General features: G+C 53.2%; 1 protein-coding gene across 5 annotated transcripts; it reads right to left on the minus strand.

Annotated features, from left to right (window-relative positions):
* Positions 1–2562: 2562 nt before the first annotated feature.
* RNF44 (ring finger protein 44) lies at positions 2563–19351 on the minus strand. 5 transcript variants are annotated; one of them, XM_039239734.1, is made up of 11 exons: positions 19166–19351; positions 8272–8423; positions 7874–8093; positions 7304–7471; positions 6469–6642; positions 6209–6370; positions 6001–6125; positions 5598–5685; positions 5388–5509; positions 5172–5271; positions 4907–4969 (listed from the first exon to the last, which is right to left on the minus strand). In XM_039239734.1, exons 2-11 carry the CDS (start codon positions 8376–8378, stop codon positions 4907–4909), a joined length of 1329 nt encoding a protein of 442 aa, XP_039095665.1. In that variant the 5' UTR covers positions 8379–8423; positions 19166–19351. The 5 variants fall into 5 exon arrangements, with proteins under 5 accessions (XP_039095662.1, XP_039095665.1, XP_039095664.1 ...); XM_039239733.1 differs by lacking the exon at positions 19166–19351 and adding an exon at positions 13900–14777; XM_039239735.1 differs by lacking the exon at positions 19166–19351 and adding an exon at positions 13115–13885 and having other exon boundaries at positions 7874–8063.
* Positions 19352–20399: the final 1048 nt, after the last annotated feature.

Here is a 20399-nt window from a genome sequence, read left to right on the forward strand (position 1 = left end):
GCTCAATGTGTGTGTTTGTGTCTTTTGCCCATGTTCTAATTGGATTGTCTTGAGTTTTGAGAGTTCTTTATATATCTGACATGAGTCATTTTCCAGATATGTGACTTGTAAATTAAGCATTTAACTTCTGGTGAAGTCCAATTTATCATTTTTTCTTTTTATGTATTGCTTTTGGTGTCATGTCTAAGATCTCTTCACCTAGCCCTAGGTCGTACTGAAGATTCTCACTTGTCTTCTAGAAGTTTTCTAGCTTTATGTTTTACCTTTAAATCTATGATCCATTTTCAGTTCATTTTTGTATTGTGACTCTTCAGTAGAGATTCTTAGTTTTTATGGATGTACGGCTATTCCTTGTTCGGCTATTCCAGTATTGTTTGTTGAAAAGACTATTCTTCATTGAATGCTCAAAAATTAGTTGGCCATACTTGTACTGGGTCTGTTCCAGGGATCTTTATTTTGTTCCATTTATCTACTTGTCTATCCCTCTACCATATTGTTTTAATGCAGCTCTTCAGTAAGTCAGGTAGAGTGATTCTTCTCACTTTATTCTTGTTTTTCAAGGTTGTCTTTGCTACTTATTTCTTCGCCTTTTCATATACATGTTGAAGAATGTCTCAAAAAAAAAAAAAACCCAACTTTCCAAAATTTTGATAGGAATTGCATTCAAATCACAGATCAATATGGGAAGAAATAGTATCTTTACCTATTGCTGAGTCTTCTAATCCAAGAACATGACGTTTCTCTATGTAGGTCTTTGATTTCTTTCATCCAGTGTTTTATAATTTTCAACATATAAATCTCACAATGTTTTGTTAGATGTGTATATTTCATATCTCGAGTGATTATATAGTACTTTTGTTTCAAATTTTTGTTTCATGTATCTGTTGCTACTATGTAGAATACAATTTTTGTATATTCATCTTGTAACCTACGACTTGAACTCCTTTAGTTCAGAAGGTTTTTGTAGATTCCTTAGGATTTTCAAATAGGAGCTTGGTAATTTATAGGTTATCAAATCTCCAAATAGGGACAATTTTCTTTTCAATCTGTAGACTTAATATTATTTCTGTTTTCTTGCCGTATCTTTTTGTGCTGGCTAGGGCTTTCAGTATGATAAATATGAGTGGTGAGAGTGGATAACCTTGCCTTGTCCTGACCTCAAGGAGGATGCACCTAGTCTTTCACACTATTATATATGATGTTAGCTGTTGGGTTTTTTGTAGATGCAATTTATCCCATTGTAGAAGTTACCCTCTATTTCTAGCTTGGTGAGAGTTTTTTTTATCATGAGTAAGTGTTGAATTTTGGGGTTTTTTGTTTTTGTTTTTTTGTGGTTTTTTTTTGGATCAACTGATAAGATCATGTCCCCCCTGGTAGGTTTTCTGAAATACTGAAAAAAGTTTAGAGACTTCCCTAGACTTCAGACTAGGGCCCTGGGAACTTAGTTGCTATCACTGGTCTAGTCTACCAATTCCTAGTGTACCCCAGAGAATGCAACTTGAACATTACCCATGGCCAGACAAGCTAAATGTAGGAAGTGCTGTTCATAGTATCTACTCCTAGAAGCTTGTAACACATCACCGTAGCCAAGGCTCACAGAAGCCCTGGAATATAGGCTCCTGTTACCTTTTCTGTGTAATTTCCCAGACTTAACCACAGAGCCCTGCTTAACCCCCCTTACGTTCCCATAGCACATTTCTCAACTGACTGTCCCTTATTTTGCAGAGGCTGAAAGGAAAGTGACCTGACCAAGGCTACAGATAGTGGCATCACAGATACTAGGTCCTGGGTCTCCTGACTCCAGCCCACTGCTGCTCCTGACCACATTGCTTGGACATGCTAACAAATCAGCTGATACCTTGCAGCACCACACTCTATCACAGGTATGAGGAATGTAACTGCATTACCAACCTGGTGCTTTGGGTGGTTCTCAGGCCCCTTGTTCCAGTAGGGCCTGTGGGTGGGAGGGTATATAATGCAAGCCAGGCCAATCATGCTGTTGTAGCTCCCGGATATGGTAGTGAATAGCTCAGGATGCACTCAGAATCCAAGCTGGGTCTAATGCCTCCATCCTAGAAATCCCACTAGAATTCCCAGGGAAAATGGTTTTTCCATGGAATTATGCTAAACTAGAAGAAACTGAGCTAGAGCTACCAAGAACTACTACACAAAAACAGCTCCTGCAAAACAGAGCTGTAAAATGAAGGGAGGCCATGGTTCCTAATACTGTGCCTGAGCCCGATTCAGTCACGCTTGAGGCAGAACCCACCTCCAGAATTTAAAAAAACGACCAACAAGTGACACTTTCCTTAAACCAGTTAGATGGAATCCTGCCACTTGTCAACAGAGCCTGCCTAATTTGAGTGTGAAGCAGATGGCCCACAATATCATCACTAACCTGGCTTGGCAGACCTTCTTGATCAGGAGGTACCAAGGTGCCACAGCATAGAACAGTCTTTTCTGCCCACCTTATCCCTGTCCCCTACCCACTCTCACACTGACATCATTATCCCCGCTTCCCATCAAAAGAACACAGGTAACCAAAGGCAGCTTGAGCAATACTTGATATACATCATACATTTATTAGTGAATATCCCTCTGAAATCAGCAACAATATTAAAAAAAATAATGATTGCACTACTTGGTCAAGCAGAACTAGCAACTTTCATTTTAAAAAAAGTACAAATCTGTTAAAAATTTCAATCAGTATACACATATATATAATACAACATACTAGTTATGTTAAATGCTACAAACCAATGTGAATCCAATGGAATGGAAAAAACCACATATTTAAGCTTTAAGAACCATTTTTTTCTCTATATATTAGCATTTTCTCAAATACATACATGGGAAAAATGAGGTAACTGTAAAATGTGCAAGGAACAGGGCCCCCCCAATTACATATATTTTTATATATATGTAATTATATATATATATATATATAAAATTATGCATATATATATATATATATATATATATATAAAACCTTTCTAACACAGAACACAGGTGCTGGGCCCAGCCAGGGCTGGGGGATGGTGCCCACTGTCATGCCTAGGCCAGAAGTTGGTAAATAAAAGAGTAAACAATGACAAGCCCCCACCACAGGAAATCATTGGTAACATGGCATCTATAGCAAGGTCGGCAAATCACAAACATCCTAAATAATTGTTTATAAATCTTTTTTTAATGATTTTTTTTAAATGTTGTGTCCCCCTCCCCCCCATTAGCTGCTCGTTGGAATCACTGCTGCAGCCGACACACAATCCGTGAGCCTGTTTCCGCCTGCCCCAGGAACCTTAAGGATTCTGAAAACCTTTTGTTGGGGTAGGAAAGGGAGGGGGGTTTGGAGAAGGTGGTTCTCTGTGTAAAATACGTGGGGTTTCAACACTGCTATAAATATAGAAACGTCACCTGGAGTTATATACAGTAAGACTTTGGGTTCTCCATGGGGGTGGGGCCAGGCTGATGGGGCCCCATGGCAGGCTGAGGGGAGGCAGGGAGCCAGGGCCGCTGCGGGGAGAACGAGGGTGGTTGGAGCATCCCTGAGGCAGCAGGCGCCAGGGGCTGCCTGCTAGGATGTGCCGGCCCCACACGCGGTTCGTTCGGGGGGCAGCAACCCCAGCTGGGGGTAGGACAGGAAAGGAACGGAACCAGGGAGGGAGAAGGTGGGAGCTCAGCCAGACCCTACAGGGGGCCTCCTCCAGACCTTGGAGGGCAGGGCTCAGGCTGGGAGGGGGGCCCCTGGAGGTGGGATCCACGCCCTCCCTGGTCCCTGTCCTCCTGGGACTTCCTTGGAGGAGACCTGCCCAGTCAGGTGGGAGACAGGCCCTGGCTGGAGGGAGAAATGCCCTGAAAAGCGTACGGTCCCGGTAGGCTCTGGGGACGTGTGCAGTACAGTGCATGGCAGTTATCAGCTGAGCACAGACCACCCCCCAACCCCACCCATGACCGCCGGCCACCCAGCCCTGCCCCAGCCGCACACATGCATGCAGACCAGGCAGCACCACCAGACCATTCCTGGCCCCCTGGGCACTTGGTCCTGGTTGGTCCCTATATCCCCCCATTAAATCAAAAGAAAACAAATTGTTTAAAAGTCCACACCCCCAAATCCTACACGCAGTTTTGGGCCAAATGAATAAACAAAAACTGCTGCTCCTCACGTTCATGCAAAACAACAGAGAGGGGAGACTGGGCAGGGTCTGGCCCCCATCACTGCCAGGGAGAGTGGCCACCGGAAACATAGGTCACTCTCCCCTGCGTGGCCCAGGCCCCATCAGGATACGTGCCACCTCAGCTCAGGGCCTGTCTCCCATCTGGTCAGGAGGCTGGCTCTGATGCCCTCCAGCCTGGGGGTGACGGTACTTGAAGGAGCCAGACCCACCCCTCACAGCAGACTGCGTGGGGCTGGCTACCTGAATCTGTCTGGGGTCAAGGCAGGAGGACCCAGGCCTGGGGCTCAGGAAATGGCCTCATGCCACCATCTGTCCACACGCCTGTCAGTGCCACCCAGTCAGATGGCACACCATTTCAGTGCAAGAGACCAGGCAGCCTGGAATGGAGCCCCCTCTGCCTACCCTGGGGGCAGGGATGGACTCCTGGCTCCCAGGGCTGGCAGGAAAGGAGACGGACTGGAGAGCAAACAGGAGGGAGACTGAGTTAGGGACACTCAGGCAGCTCCGTGGTGGGTGGACTGGCAGGCAGATTGGGGCAAGAGTCTTTGGAGCTTGGCAAATGCAGGGGCTTATTGCAGGGGCTTCTCTCGGGGCTGACCCTGGCACCAGCTCTGGAGATGCAGGCGGGAATGACGGGGCAGGCCTGGGCCACTCCCTCCCCGTCCTCCTCAGGTCCCCCCAGCCCGAGCTTCCAGAGCTTCGGGCAGGGTTATCCTGGGCGGCTGTGGGCCTCACTCAGCCTCCCTGGGCACCTCGGAGGCGTCGGCCCGGCAAATGGGACACGTCCGGTTGGCCTGGGGGAGCAGCCACACATCAGGCTCTACTCTTGCCTGTCCCCTACTCACCTCAGCTAGGTCTATTCTACTTCTAGGACTTGACCCCTGAACAGAGCCTGAACTTCTGGATGATGACAAGGATAAAGGGAGAGCCCTCTAAGGCCCACCCACCTCCCCCACCACGTGAGGAATACCCAGGATCCAGCCTGGGCTGCGTTACCTTTAACCACTTGTCGACACACTTGGTGTGGAACTCATGGTTGCAGGGGAGGACTCGGAGCAGCTGCCGCGCCTCGAAGTCACTGAAGCAGACGACACATCTGGAAGGTGGGCACAGAGTGTTACCTCCACAGTAATAGCAGAGGGAGGCTCACTACATAGCACAAGATCCCCTGGAGGAAGGGGTCCCCCAGAGGGAGATGGGCACAGTACTCACAGTGTCTGCTCTGACTGATGGCTGTCTGGGTTAAAGCGGTACGATGGCAGCTGCTCGATGTCCGCTTTGGTGAGGCCTCGGGGCTTGGCATCTCCTAGCCGCTCTGCCAAGTTCAGGAGGGCCTGGATACAGAGAGGAGGGTAGGGTCATTAGTGCTCAAGGCCGGAGGTCCCCCAAACTCCTACCTCCCAGGAATGTGCTCCACGGGACCTCATAGTTCTCCATCTCCACATCATCCACGTCCAGATCCAGGCTGATGGTGGGCCCCATTGCTGTTGGTGACATTGGCAGCATCGAGCTAGGGGAGACAGGTGTGGGGGACCCAGGGTCAAGGTCAGTAGGTGTAGGGGGTGCAGAGCTGCTCCCGACTCCCTCCATGAAACAAAGCCCAGAGCTCTGCACCATTCACACCAGGACTCCAGTGTTTGTCCCAGGACATTGTAGGAGAGCAAGGAACCCAGCTGGTGAGTGCTGAGAGTATGTGTGGTTTGGTGGGAATGCCAGATGGCTGTAGAGGCCCTTGGTACCTCATGGGGCTATGTTTGGATCCAACAACTGGAGGCCCCAGGAGACCAGAGCACCATGGCTCTGGAGCAGATGTGCTGGTACTTACAGGAAGTAGGGCAGGAAGCTGGGGTAATACGGTGGCGGGGGCGGCGGTGGGGGTGGCGGGGGCAGCGGCTGTTGTAGGCGATATCTCTGGGTGCTCAGTCTCCGTGGCATCATGTGGGAATATGGCTGTGAGAGGGGTGCCAGGTACAGGTCAGCCCGGTGGGCCTGTCTCCTGATCACCCTAGAGTCTCAGTGGAGGTGGTACTTACCACACCAAAGGATAGCTCCTGGTGCAGTGGATCATGGGGCAGGTAGTGCAGGGGCATGGATGGGGACAGGGCTGGGCCTGGGGCAGAGGCGGAGTAGGTGAAGCTCCCCAGGGGATGCTGGTCCCCCCGCAGGTCCACATCATTGTCAAGCCGCTGCAGGGGCTGGAAGAGGCAGGGGTGGGTCAGCCAGAGTGAGTAACAAGGGAAGCCCCACCCCCCATGCCATCCCCTGTGGCATCAAACCCATTGCCCAGACTCACCATACGCGGATGCTGGGCCTGCAGCGATACAAACTGCCCAAGAGGTGCCATGTGGGCAGGCTGAGGGTGTGGGGCTGGTGGTGGGGGGTGCAGGATGTAGTGGTCACTGGAGATGAGGTGGGGGTAGGCCTGATAGGGCACAGGGAGCTGCTGCATGGTACATGCCTGGATCAGCTGTCAAGAAAGGGAGGGGGGCTGTAGAAGGTTCTTCTAGGCTCTGGGTTGGGGCTATGCTTGCGCTGAGAACCAGGAGCCATTCCATTCATTGAGAGGTCCCCACAGAAGCCCTATGGACCATCCCATCCCTGCCAGAGGCCACTTAGGCAGGATGCTACACTCTTTTTTTTTTTTTTTTTTTTTTAAATATTTTTTATTTATTTCTAGGAGAGACAGACAGCGCGAGCAGGGGAGGGTCAGAGAGAGAGGGAGTCACAGACTGCAACAGGCTCCAGGCTCTGAGCTGGCAGTCAGCACAGAGCCCGACGCAGGGCTCGAACCCACGAACCGCGAGATCATGACCTGAGCGAAAGTCGGACGCCCAACCGACTAAGCCACCCAGGCGCCCCCAGGATGCTACACTCTTAAGACCGTTAGTTAACAATTCCATACCTAAAGGCATGCACTGGGGTGCAGGAAGGTTCCTGAACCCCCAGGTGCTCTCTAACTGTATGTGAGCACACACACACTTTTCTGGACAGGGTTGGGGCCCGGAACTGGGTAGGTGCTCTGACAGCCTCAATGGGTGTCATAAGCTCAGCTTGCTTCTACTGCTGGTCTGTGTCTGGGGCTTTCAGGTGTGGGGGGGGAGGGGTAGGAGGTGGAGGCACTCACTCACCGGGGGTGGGAGGCAGCAGAGGGGGTAGTGCTGCCCGCTGAACATCACGGAGCATGCTGGGAGCTGCTGGGCACTGCAGCCAGGGATGTGTTGGCCTGTAGGCAAGGGGAAGCCTTGGGTCGTCACTGTGGTGACTGTGTAGGACAGAGGGATGGGTCCCTGGTGCACCTGTCGGTGGAGAGAAACCCAAGAGCTGTAGGGGGGATCCTGCCCATACTGCTACCCCTAAATGAGAAAGCCCTGCTGGGCCAGCTCCCTTCCCTGCTCTAGCTGGGGCCTACCGAGGTACAGACCTGGCCATCCCCCTGCCTCAAGCCCTAAATGTCAGAGAGAACCCTCTGGGACACCTGGGAGGGGCTTCCAGCTCAAACACTCATCCACTGTGTAGTCCCAAAGAAGGCCCTTCCCTTCTCTGGGCCTCAATTTACCAGCCTGTAAAACAAGACTAATAATGCATCACTGAACATGCAATGAGTTTAGCAAAGTGCAATCACGGCTCTGCTACCTCTGGTCCTCAGACAGGGGAGGGGCCAGCAGGGTGGGGAAACAGGTGACTGGTGTTCTGCCTACCTGCTCGTGGAGATCAACCATGAACGGGCCCTGTTGAGAGGCTGGATGCAGCATTCGGGGGCTCCTGCCGGCAGGAGCCGAGGCTCGGTGCTCCTCTACAGGGAGGTGTGGTGGTCGGGACGGTGGCTGCTGGGAGGGTAAGCGCTCATCCTGGGCAGGCAGGCTGGCCAGGGGGCCCTCGCGGCCGGGGCTGCACCACAGAGAGGAGGCCCCAGTAGGACTGAGGGGAGCCACTCATTCAGAGAGCATGGAGAGAAGCCAAGGTCACTACCCACTGGGGAAGGAAGACAGCTCAGGGCCCTATGCCCCACTCTCCCAGCTCCTATTCCCCAACCCAAGCTGACAGCCCCAGCACCAGGGAGCTCTAGGCTCTGCAGGACTAGGAGGTTCCTTCCTACCTTCCCCGGAGCTGGCCCGGGGCACTGCTGGGTCCTACAGAGAATTGCCGCTGACCCACAGGGGCAGAGGGTGGCCACCTAGTCACTGCCAGAGCCCATGGTCGCATCAGGGGTGGCACAGGGATGGAGGGGCTGGGCCTGGGCTCACAACCCTAGGAGGCAAACAGATAAACAAACTGAGGCACAAAGAAGTCCAGTCACTTGCCCCATTAGGGACTGCAGAGACAGAATCAAATCTCAGGAGTCCAATTCCAGGGGCCATCACACCCTGTGGTACACATCTAGTGTGTACTCTGGGTCTAGCCCTCTTCTTGGCACTGGGGTTCGGGGATGACAGATCAGGGACAGGGAGCCCAGGCCTCAGTTTCCTGCTCTATAAAATGGGGTCCAGTTCTCCTTCAGGGTTGTGGTGAGTTCAGAGGGCTGGCCAGCATGCTTCCCTCTGGGTGGGGTTCCCAGGGCACCCTGTCCTGTTGTGGGGGGGGTCTACAACTTCAACCTCCAGGAAGCTGGGGTTCCTGGGAGGGCACTCCAGCTTCCTCCTTTCTAGAGGGGTGGCTCAGGGTTGATTTGAATCAGGCTTCTCCTTCCATTATTGCCAGGGAAGAGGTTCTGACCTGGTTCCTGACCTCAGGGGCTCCAAATTCAAGTTAGTTTTCTTTCTTTCCATAACCAGCTCCTGCAGTGTCTACCCACATGTGACTTTATTTACTCTTCAAGGAAGGCACTGTCAGCTCTATTTCACGAGAGAGAAAACTGAGGCTCAAAGAGAGGAAGAGATTTGTCCAAGTGTCAAAGCTGGGAGGTGTGCTGGCCCCAAGCCTCGCACTGCACCCTGCTGCCAGCAGCGAGTGGTCCAGGCCAAGGGCTTCACAGGAGGTGATGAAGGAAGTGGCCAGTGGTAGATGGGTGGGTCTGGCATACAGCCAAGGCCTTGCTCTAGGGGCCCAACACAACCCTCAAGTGGAGGTGGGGCTTGCTGAGAAAAAAGGGGAACTGAGAACCTAAAGGAGGAAGTTGGGTGGGAATGGGGTGGGGCAGGTCTCCTCTCAGGTAGGAGCTGGGGATCCAAGTGGGATAAGCTGGGGGGCCACCATTTATTCACTCCAGACATTGGGATGAGGCCCTGGCAGAGAGAATGCTAGAACCTATCAGGTCCTGCAAAGTCAGAAGGTGCATCAAATAGGACTAGGACCAGCCCTTTGCTGTTCCTGCCACAGGGAGGCCCCCTCTAACCACCCCTTCTCCATCTGACAAAACTCCTAAACATCCCGATACCCAGCTTTTGGTGCTGCCTCCCTGTTGACACAGCTAGAGAACCAGTGTACCACTTACCCTCAACACTTAGCTCCTTCCTGCCAACAGTGGCAAGAACATTTCCTCTGTGCTAAGCTTTATAAGCCTGGGCCCTAAATCCAAAAAACCAGCCTGCAGGGGAAGCTTTCCATTTGCAAGGGCAGCGCCTGGCCAAGGCCACAGCCAGGAAGTGTAAGAGCTGGAATTCACACTTCTCCCATCTAACTTGAGCTCTGGCACTTGGCAGAAAGGCACCAGCTTGTGTGCAGCACTGATCTGGTAAACGTACACTAGAAAACCAATTACACAGGTCCAAGGCCATGGTCCGGCAGCAGTGAATGAAGGCCACTGCTACCTGATGATCATCCCTACCTGATGATTAAAAATTGGGAGATTACAGGGGCGCCTGGGTGGTTCAGTCGGTTAAGCCTCCAACTTCGGTTCAGGTCATGATCTCACAGTTTGTAAGTACAAGCCCCATATAAAGCTACCCTTCCTCTCTGCCCTTCCCCTGCTCACACACATGCGTGCTCTTTTTTCCTTTCTTTCAAAAATAAATAAAACTCAAAATCTTTAAAAAAAGAAAGTGTTCTGTATTACTACTGACTGATTTCATTTCAAAGAGATTCATAAGCTTGTTTCAAGTTTCATTTTGTAGCACTTAAAATTGCAACAACTTAGGGGGCGCCTGGGTGGCTCAGTCGGGTAGGCATCCGACTTGAGTTCAGGTCATGATCTCGCAGTTGGTGAGTTTGAACCCCACGTTGGGCTCTGTGCTGACAGGTCAGAGCCTACAGCCTGCTTTGGATTCTGTGTCTCCCTCTTTCTCTGCCCCTCCCCATCCCTCAAAAATAAACAGTAAAAAAAATTTTTTTTTAATTGGGAGATTATATAAAAACCTGGCCTTCCCTGAAAGGAAAAAAAAAGGCAGAAAATCTGGTCCTATTAGGCCCTCATTTCTGGTTGGCCCCCTCACTCAGATCATGAGCTTTCCCTCTAGACCACGCAAGGCCCATTCCCTACCAGCCCACCATAGGTAACGAGGTTTGTAACTGCACCCTGTGGGCCAAGTGCACATCCTTACGCAGCCTTCCTGATTCTTGCTGACAATCCAGCCTAGCAAACAAAGGCCAAGAGAGACTCAGAGTAAACTCCCCAAATATCTGAAACAATAAACTCCTAGGCTACTCCAGACATTCTAGATCTTTGGAGGGTTGGGGAACAAGGACACCTATATTTTCTACCAAAATCACCAGCGGTTTCTACAACACGGCCAGGTTTGGGAACCTCAGAGATCTTGGGAGCCCACAGCCCTGCTGATGAGGAATATTAACAGTAATAACTATGACACTTCTCATGTGTCATCTTGAGTCCTCACAGCAACCCTCATAAGTAAGGACACTGAGGCTCTGAGAGGTGAGGTCCAAGGCCTGTCAGCCAGAGTTGTGAGTACACTGGGACACGGTCTAGGCAGTGGCTTCAGTGGTTCCTCTTGTGTCAGGCTGCCTTGCTGAAGTCTGGGGGGTGTGGGTGCCACAGCAGCCCGGGCACATGGGAATCTTCTCTGTGGCCAGCCCCTTCAAAAATACCCATTCCTTAGGAAAGGTAAGTGGCAAGGAGTGCGAAACCAGACCAAAAGACAGAAGGGCCTCCAGCTGTAGATTGTGGTACCAAAGGTGCAAGTGTCAACCCTTGCATTCTTACACGGTACCAGAGTAAGACTTCTGGCCAGAGTCTTGGACACGTCGCTTCCCCTCTCTGAGCCTCAGCTCCTTCACCTGTAAAATGGGAATAGCCCAATAACCACCTCCCAGTGGACTGGCAAGGACTGCTCAAAGGCAGAGGTGATCTGCAGAGCTCAGGTGTGAATGATCACTATCAGAAATTAAGAGAGGCTGACCTCCACTCTAGCACACAAACAGAAATCAGATGCCACTTCAAGCTCTCCAAGCGTTAGCTGGGAAATGTGCCTCTTTAGGGGGAAAAAACCCCAGCTGGCATGTGAGGGGTCCCTGGTTCTTGAAGTCCTACTAAGAACACAGGTTGCACAAAGAGGACACACCCACTTCACAGTTGAGGAAACTGAGACCCAGAGAAAGGAAGTAACTTACTCTAGAGCTCACAAAGCCAAAGAAACAGAACTAGTCTTGCCCGGCTGGCCCCCTAGACCCAGATTCCCCCAACTCCTGACTCATTAGCATCAGTAACCCGAATAACCACCTAATCCCAAATCTCAATTCCAGTCCCTAAAGGGGATCTCAAGAGTTTCCTGTTTCAGGCACCCATGACTAACCCTATTGTGGTGAAGCAAAAGAGGCCCAGAGATGGAGCTAGACACTTGCTCAAGGTCAAACAGCAAGGGTGGCCAGGTAACCATCCTCAATTTCTCTGCTTTTCCATAGTCCTGTGCTGTGCTCTCTTAAGGTCTGGATAAATAGGTCTTGAGGGTCCCATCCCTAAATCCAATCTTACCTGGAAGGAGGCACCACACTTCGTATCCACCCCTTCCCCCAGGAGGCAGCCAAATCCCTGCTTCCAGGGCCCCAAGCGGCTATCCCAGTCCTAGTCTAGGGAGCCTCTGCCAAGTCATTTGCCCCTGGGGGATGTTTGCCTGAATAGGGGCTGTTTAGCTGTTAAGCAAAGTCAGCCCCTGAGAGCATGAATATATTCAGGCAGGATGAGAAAAGCAGCCCCCACCCCAAGGGGTAGGCTAGGTCACCACAGCCAAGTGGACAAGGAGAGCTCTCCAACCTGTGCTGCCTGGAGGTAGCTGAGGGCAGGACCATCAGGCTCGGAGCTAGGAGTCCTTGGCTAGCCCAGGTTCCCTAGATGACCTTGATCAAGGAAATCTCTCTGCTTCTGTGAGCCTCAGTTGTCACAGCTGTGAAATGGGGGTGGAACTCTCCCCTTCTTAGAATGCCCAAATAAAGCCAGAAGAAGCAAGGCGCAAGAAACCAGGTGGTCACATTAGCGGGGGTGGAAAACAGTGTTCTGGGGGGCCCGCCCCTCCTCAACGCGGACCAGATGCAGGTTGCGGGGCTTTGGGGAGCTTCCTCAGCCTCCCCTCCCTGAGGATGGTGGGGTCCGAGGTGCAGACACCCGCCCACAGAGGGGTCCCCCACGTCCTCCTCTCACTCCTTTGTGCCGCGCTCAGAAGGACGTGGGGGGCGGGAGGCCAGACTGCGGCGTTGGGGCCAGAGCGCTGTGACTTTAAGAGCCGAGGATCCCGGACCATGTGCTCGGCGTGAGACAAAAGCAACAACAAAGGAAGTGGCGGTGGCAGGGGGAGGGGGCGGCTCCTTCCTCTCCAACCGCAGCACTCAGCCTCCGGAGAAGGGAGACTCGACCTGGCTATCGGAGGCTGCAGGAGGGGGTGGTGGTGGTAGTGGTGGAAATCCTCCCTGATTCTAGAGGGCTCGCCATCCCCCTCTGGACCGCCGTGATTAACCCCTGCAGAGCCAGCTAGATCACAGACCCCAGCCCCAGGGGAGGGGGCAGGAGTTCCAGGGATGCGGAAATAGGGAGTTGGGGATTGGCCCCTACTCACCTTCGGCCGCAAAGCAAAACGTTGACTCCTTTGTTCCCGATCTAGGACGGCCAAGCTGGGCAGGGGGAGGGGGGCTGCCTGGACCCTTTAAGAGCCCCCGCCCTGCGGAACAATGTGCTCCCCTCCCCACCCCCCGGTCCGGGGGCAGTCCAGCTCCTTCCGGGGCCCTTTCTTTGTTGTCGGTCTGCCGGCGTCTGACTCGCGAGGCCCACGCGCGGTCTGCCTCTCTCAGCTCAGGCCCTCCGGGAGCGGGAGGCGGCGCAGGATGCAGCCGGGTTTGCGCAGCTGCAGGCGGCTGGCCCTTTAAGAACTGTCCGCGGCGGCAGCGGAATGTAATAAGCCCCACATTTGATTCACAACATTCGAAGCGGCGGGGTCGCGCGCCGGGCGGGAGGGGGCCTCGCGGGGGCGCGCCGGGAGGTTCCGGCAAACAGTAGCCGGCTGCTGCCCGCGGCAGCCCCGCCAAGAGCTCCGCCCCGCGGGAGCTACGAGAGCCAATCACTTGCGGCGACGCGGCACGTGATTAATAGGACGCCATCTTGGAAGGCAATTTTCTTTAAAACCTCCTTCTCGCCCCCACCTTCGCACTTAAAGTGACCGCAGTCACCAAGGCAAGGGGCGGGGCCACATGGCCTGAGCTAAAGATGGGAGACCCCGGGTTGGGCAAGGCCAACCGGCTGCAACTCGAACTTGCTATGCAAACTCTCGAACCTTTCGCGCCTCTGAGCCTCAGTTTCCCTGCAGGAGAAAGGAGTCCCGCTAGGAAAGCCGCAGCACGGACTTACTGTGTCATGGTCTTCTCTTCCAGGACGGGGCGCCGCCTGAGGCAGTGAAGTGCAATGGGACTGACCTTCGCCGGGGCAGGAGCGGCTTCTTAAACCAGCCCGAGAGGGTTAGGAAGGCTCTAACAGCCTTGGGTCGGCAACCTCCCCGGAGATGACGTCAGCCCCAAGAGCTGCCGCGCCGCGATGACATCATGGCCTGGCCGCCCTACATCTTGTTTATACTACGCGGCAGCTTTAAAAAGCTGGGACGGCCTGGGTTGCCCAACGGACCAATAGTGGGCAGCCCATGCAAACGAGCTAACGCCTGTGAGGCAGGGCGATTGGTCCAGCGTGCGCTGACGCCACAGAGACATTTAACCGCCCCGCCCCCAGCGTGGCCCGGGAAAGGGGCGGGGAACAGTTTGAAGCTTGAGCTACAGTTGTCCCGCACTCTTGTCGCTTTTAGCGCGTGTCTATGGGAGCTTGGTCTCCCCTACGGAGGGCTCCCTGCTTAAGGGTATTGGGGAACTAAACCCAGTGGAGTCTTCAGTTTCCCACTGTACTCCTCAGCAGCGAGGAGACGGAGGGATGACTGCATTTTACAGATGGGTAAAGAGGATCAAGAGGGGTGTCACTCACCCCAGGTCACACCGCTAGGAAGTGTGGCTGAACAGATATCTGAATTAAAACCAAAGCTGAGCTAGGTTCTCTTTTGCCTAATAATACTGGGGCAGACATTCTACAAAGTGGGGTATTACCTCCACATTGATTATTTAAGAATAGAAGTCAGTAATACTCTATCCCAGAGCTAGGCACAGGCCGAGAAGAATGATGCATGCATCTGACCAATAAATGGACTCTTCTGCATGGGGCTGCATTTTCTATGCTTCTTTGGTGTACTTTATAATCCCAAATTTAAAAATAAAAATGGAAAGCAATTTCATGAACAGAATGTAACAGTATGTATCAATTTTTCTGAAATTGGATATATATATCTTCATAGAATATTTCTGTAAGGATATACAGGAACTAACAGTTGTCCTCAGGGAAAACTGGAAGAGAGTACCGGGTCAGGACACACTTTTTATTGTATATGCTTGTGTACATTTGCTCTCTTTATAAAACCCTGTACAATCGGGGGGGGGGGGGGGTGGTGGTGGTGGTGGATGAAATACGGTATGGGGGTTAAAGAGTACACTTTTCATGATGAAAAAATAACAATAAAAAGGAAAGAAAAAAACCCATACAATAGCACCTATAGAAAGTTGTACGAAAATTACTGTAAAAGTATGTTTTAAGTCTTTTAAGGCATTAAAACCTCTGTTCCCTTAGAGTCAGAAAATCCCCTTTCAGGAAAGGTATCCAATGGAAACAACCCAGAAGGAAGTTTTGGGAGCAGAGATGCTTATCCAAGTGTTGTTTAGACCAGCAACAATCTGTTAAAGCACCGTGGATGTGCAGCCAGCAATGCAATGACTGAAGATGGTATCCAGGGATGGTCTGCAGATGCCTAAGCACAGGAGATCAAGTTCATGATGCAGTCAGTACTATAGGTGTGACCTGCCAAACTCTATCCTTCAGTTAAAACTAGGTGTGCTTGAGAATGAATGGGAATGTACACGGTCATACCTTTCTCTTAGCAACTTATCACCAACTCCTCTTTCTCCTATATCCCTTCCAACCTTTTACTTTTCCCACTGTGTAAAAGCAATTAGAAAATCCTTCCCTCTCTGGAAGATGCTACATTGTTAAAACCACCCCCCTGCTTGCCTCTGTAGGGCCAGAAAGTGCAATGGCTCCCTGCTGCCTGCCGTTTGGGCTAGAATTACCAAACTTCCCCCACCCTTTCAGGCTCACCTCTCTCCAGTCCTTCTCCCACAACCATGATGGTGGGTGCAACTGCTGACCTTCCCTGCCTGAGATACCCTCTCTCTCCCTTTCTACCAATCTATTCCTCCTCTCTGTCCTTGGGGCTCTGTTCTCATCTCACCTCTTACAGGAAGCTCTGGGGTCTCCAGTTTGTACTGAACTCCCTCATCTCTGAACTCAGGGCTAGACCTACCCTAACCCTCACTTCATACTGTTTAATGTGCACATAGCCCTGTCAATCATCTCGCTTCATGTCTCCATAATCCACCCCCACCCCCGGGGCCTAAGGAATTCAGAATTTTTAAATGCACGATCACTCAGTCTTCACTGGAAGGCCTTATTTTATGGGTGAGGATCCAGAGGCCTAAGGAGTGAAATGACCTGCACAAGGCCACAGAACAGCGAGGTCACTCCTGCAGCCTCAGAAAGCATTCACCCACAATCTAGTCATGTACCTCAAAGCTACTAAACCTCTGACTATACAATGCTACTTAAAACATCATCACCCCTTACCTCTGGCAAAATCCTGCTCAACCTTTGAATTCAGCTCAAAGGTTGCCTCCTCGGAGCCTCCCTGCCCCGTCTCCTGCCAGTCAGCTGCCTTGGCTTCCTCAATACACAGCAAGATTGCTATCACACTGCATCACAACAGCAGAAGCTATCTCCAGGGGACTGCTCCCCCACCCCAGCAGGGTCTGGCTCACACTGGGTGGCAGATGCCTAAGGAAGGGGCTCTGGGTTTGACTCTTACTTCTGATGCTACAGGGCCAGGAGAACCCCGCCCTGTCTTCTCTCAGGCATGACTCTCTCACTGCCCTGAAAGGCCCTCAGCAAATTCCCACAGCCCCTCAGGGTTCCCCCAGGGCCAGAGGCCAGTAACACATCTCCTCCTGATCTGAAAAACCTTCCTGGGCACACGCAGAATCACTCTGGGGGAAGTGGGAAGGAGGCTCAATTTTACCACTTTCCAGAGAAGCCACGAGTCGGCTTTCCTGTGAAATCCCCGCCCTCAGGTTAAGCCGCAGGTCTTGTGCTCTGGAACCCCAATGTGGCGATGTGGGCTGCACACCTGTGTGCCTCATTCTCATCGCTCCACCCGACTCTACCCCTGCGCACTTGAAGACAGGTTCTGTTTTCATCTCACAGCTGACGAAAGTGGCTCAGGAAGTGCCTCTCCTTGCCTCACATCCGGGAAGCGTGGCCCAGAGGCTCCAGAAGCCACAGGTCGGGGTGGGGGTGGGGGGGCTCACTCTTACCCAAGTATCTGCAGTGAGGTTCTGTGGAGAAATTGGAGTTCTAGGGTCTCCTGCCCAGTCTAAGCTTGTCCCATCCTGATCATCTTTTCATTGGTCCAATGACCTAAGAGCTGGGGGCCAGCATTTTACAGATAGGAAATGGGTGAGGGGGTAGGACTCAGCCATCAAGGGGCAAACCTGGGGATCACATTCTAATCTCACATCGGAACCAATACAAATGCCAAAACGGAGTCCCCAAAGGTTTGGTCAATAGTCAAAGCACAGATGTCCCAAGGCAAGAGTAGACTATGGAGGCGCAAAGACCGGTGGACGAGCAGCAGAGGATTCAAATCCTAGTGCCTCCAAGCGCAAAGCACTAGATGTGAAACTCCACCTGCCACCCCCAAGCCTCCTCTTCAGATGCGAGGGATTCCGCTTTGGCAGGAAGAAGCGGGGAGCCCCCCCACCCCACAAGAGCTTGGACAGCTGGCTGCTTCCATTCCTTCCTCAGGGTCAGAAAGCACCACACTCCTTTCTTCTAAGACCCCTCAAATCCTCCTCCCGACACAGGGCTCAACAGCCTTCCCAGGCGAAGCCTGCAGAACACAGAGAGGGAGGGTCACCAGGGACACGAAGCACAGCCTGGTAGAGCCAGTTCAGGACGCAGACCTCCCAGATGCCACAGATCATCACAGATCTGAGCCCAGGGCCGCCCAACCCAGGGTGCGGACTGACGGTCTCCCCGCCAAGTCCTCTCTGCTTAGGGCATGCCTGAACACATCACCCTCACATCTGAGCTCCAAGCTTTGGCTCCCCGCAAAAGAAGTGTCTGTGCACATGGCAGGAGGTTGGGGTGTCTGTAAAGGTAGTCCTAGATCTGGGGCTCAGGTCAGTGGTTACTTTGGCTCCGGCTTTGACTTGGATCAGTTATTTGGCTTCTCTCCACCTCAGTCTTATCTGTAAAATCAGAACAGCAACACTAGTGACAGCTGACGTTTACTGAGCACTCAGTGGGCACCACTGGTATTCATCCACTACAGGCTACTGAGGACAGGCACACAATGATGGTTACATACCTGTGAACACCTGTGAAGCCAACCTGTCTGGGCTTGGAACCTGGCTCTGCCTCTTATTAGGTCTGTGAGCTTGAGGAAGTCACCACCTCTTTGAGGTTCTGTGTGGCCAGGTGTAAAACGGTGGCGGGAGTACCTCAGTGAGTCAACAGTGGCTCTATGTGTGCATCTTCAGCGGTACCGGCCCAACTTCCGGAGTCTGAGTCTGCACTTGAATGCGTGAGCTTTGTGGGTGCGGTGTTGGAAGGGGCTCACCTTTCTGACTCCCTTCCCCCTGCACCCCTGCTCACTGTGACTCCCAGGGTCTGCAGAGATGGGCGCAGATAGTATCACATCGTTCAGAGATGAAAACTGGGGGCTGCAAGAGTGCAGGCACCTGGCAAACCCAGGGAGATGAGTCCAACCGATTTCCCCAGTTTCCCTCCATCTTCTATTTCTTCCCTACTGAGGGCCAGCTTCCTACCGTCGTCCTGCCCACACTGACGCCCCGAACCCCCCTCGCCCCCACCAGCTCGACTCGAGCTTAGTGATCCTCAGGCAGCGGAAGCTCTGTGACTCTGGGCAAGACACAGACCCTCTCTGGACCCCTAGGCGTTCTGACATCCTGAAAGCTGTAACGACGGCGCTGCGGTGCAGTGGTCTGTTCCTAGGACCCGCAGCCGTTCCAGGGCTGGCCTAGGGAAGCCCTGGCTCCCCAGCGGGTGGCAGGCACAAGGAGCGCTAGTGAAATGTTTGGGACCGACGTTACGGAGCCAAACAACTGCCGCGACTCCTGAACTCTCGCCCCCTACTGCCAGGGGCCCTGCTGAAGCCGGAACCCGCCAGTGGAGGAGGGGGAGATCGGGTCACGTGCGAGGCGCAGGGCACGCTGCGACTTGTAGTTCCCAGGGGGTCCTCGAACGAGGACACTTGGACCTAGCGGGTAGACTGATGAGCGGAGCAACTCTGGCCCCGGGTCCCGGGACAGCGAGCTCCGGCCCTGCAGGCGCAGGCAGAGGCCACCCTTGAAGTCCCAGCGCTACTCTGTCAGCCCGCTGCCGCCCCCTATCGCTCCGACCTCGCTGGCCTCGCGCCTGGGGCGCTTGGCGCAGGGTCCGGGCCAGGCGTTACCTGGGGCCGCGGCTGGGCTCCACCCCAACCGGGCGGCCGGCGAGTCGCTCCCCGCTGCAGCCCGGGGTCCCGGTCCCTCTGCGGCCCGAGAGCCTCCTGCCACGGCCCCCCTCTGGCCACGCGCAGTGGAACCGTCCGCGGACCTCACCACCCGGGCGCGCGCGCGGGCGCGCGCGAGGCCTACTCCGGTTCCGCAGCTTCACCCCTGCTCCCGCGCGTATATGGAACTACTTGGACTGCACCAAGCGCAGGGGAGCGGGGGGGTGGGGTGGAGGCGGGGCGTCTCTAGGCCACGCCTCTCGGCGTCCAGCGGCAAAGGGCGTGCAAGGGCGAAGCGCCCAAGGCCTGGCCTCCCAGCCTCGCGCTTACTGCCTGAGTGACCTTAGATGAGTGACGGGCTCTGTCTCCTCGTATGTGAAATGGGGAAGATAACACGACAACGTTGCCGCTCAAAGACCCTTCGCTTCCCTTCGCTTCAGCCTTGGATTGAGGGGGGCAGGGTCCGTATACAAAGAGTAAAGACTGGGGTCAGCAGATCTTGGTTTCCCGCTTTGGGTCATTCTCTGAGCCTGTTTTCTCGTCTTCGAACTGGGAGCGTTTCTGATACCTCTTTCGGGAGGTTAGGGGACTCCAGTGACCACAGGATGCATATGCCCATCTCTGGAGCCAGCCTGGAGCCGAGCGCGGCAGCTACCTGCTCAGGTCCGGCATTCCCCGGGAGCGACAAGCCCATCCTTGTCGCCCCGCATCGCATCCGTGGGTGCTTTAGACTGGCGAGCACTACAACCCCCTGCTTGCCCCGCCCCCGCTGGGTCGTGCCTGTGGTTGTAGCCCCTGCAGACCTCAGAGGCTGCCCCAGGAGGTCCCCTTTTCTCCGCCCAGGTTTCGGCTTCTCTAACCAGCTGCCCGGAGACCGACTTATTTTTTTAAGTTTCCATCTGTTACCATGTGCGAAGCAGTATTCTAAGTGCTTACCGTGAATCACCTTGATTATTCCTTAAAGTCTAACAACTCAGTGAGGGAAAAATATTACCCTGCTTTATAGATTTGAAAACTGAGCTATTAGTGAGGGGAGGAGATTTTGCTAGGAGGTCCAAGATTTCTACTCAGCCCTGACACCTAGAGCCTGCTTTCTGCCTTACTCTGGTTCGTCCTTCAACAAACATGTTTCTCCCTTCTCCTAGCTCTTCCTTTCTTCACAACAAAATCTACATTAAGGCCTAATTTAGAATAT

The sequence above is a fragment of the Hyaena hyaena genome, unplaced genomic scaffold (genome assembly GCF_003009895.1).
Source record: "Hyaena hyaena isolate Hyena2069 unplaced genomic scaffold, ASM300989v1 scaffold_160, whole genome shotgun sequence".
Lineage (NCBI taxonomy): Eukaryota > Metazoa > Chordata > Mammalia > Carnivora > Hyaenidae > Hyaena > Hyaena hyaena.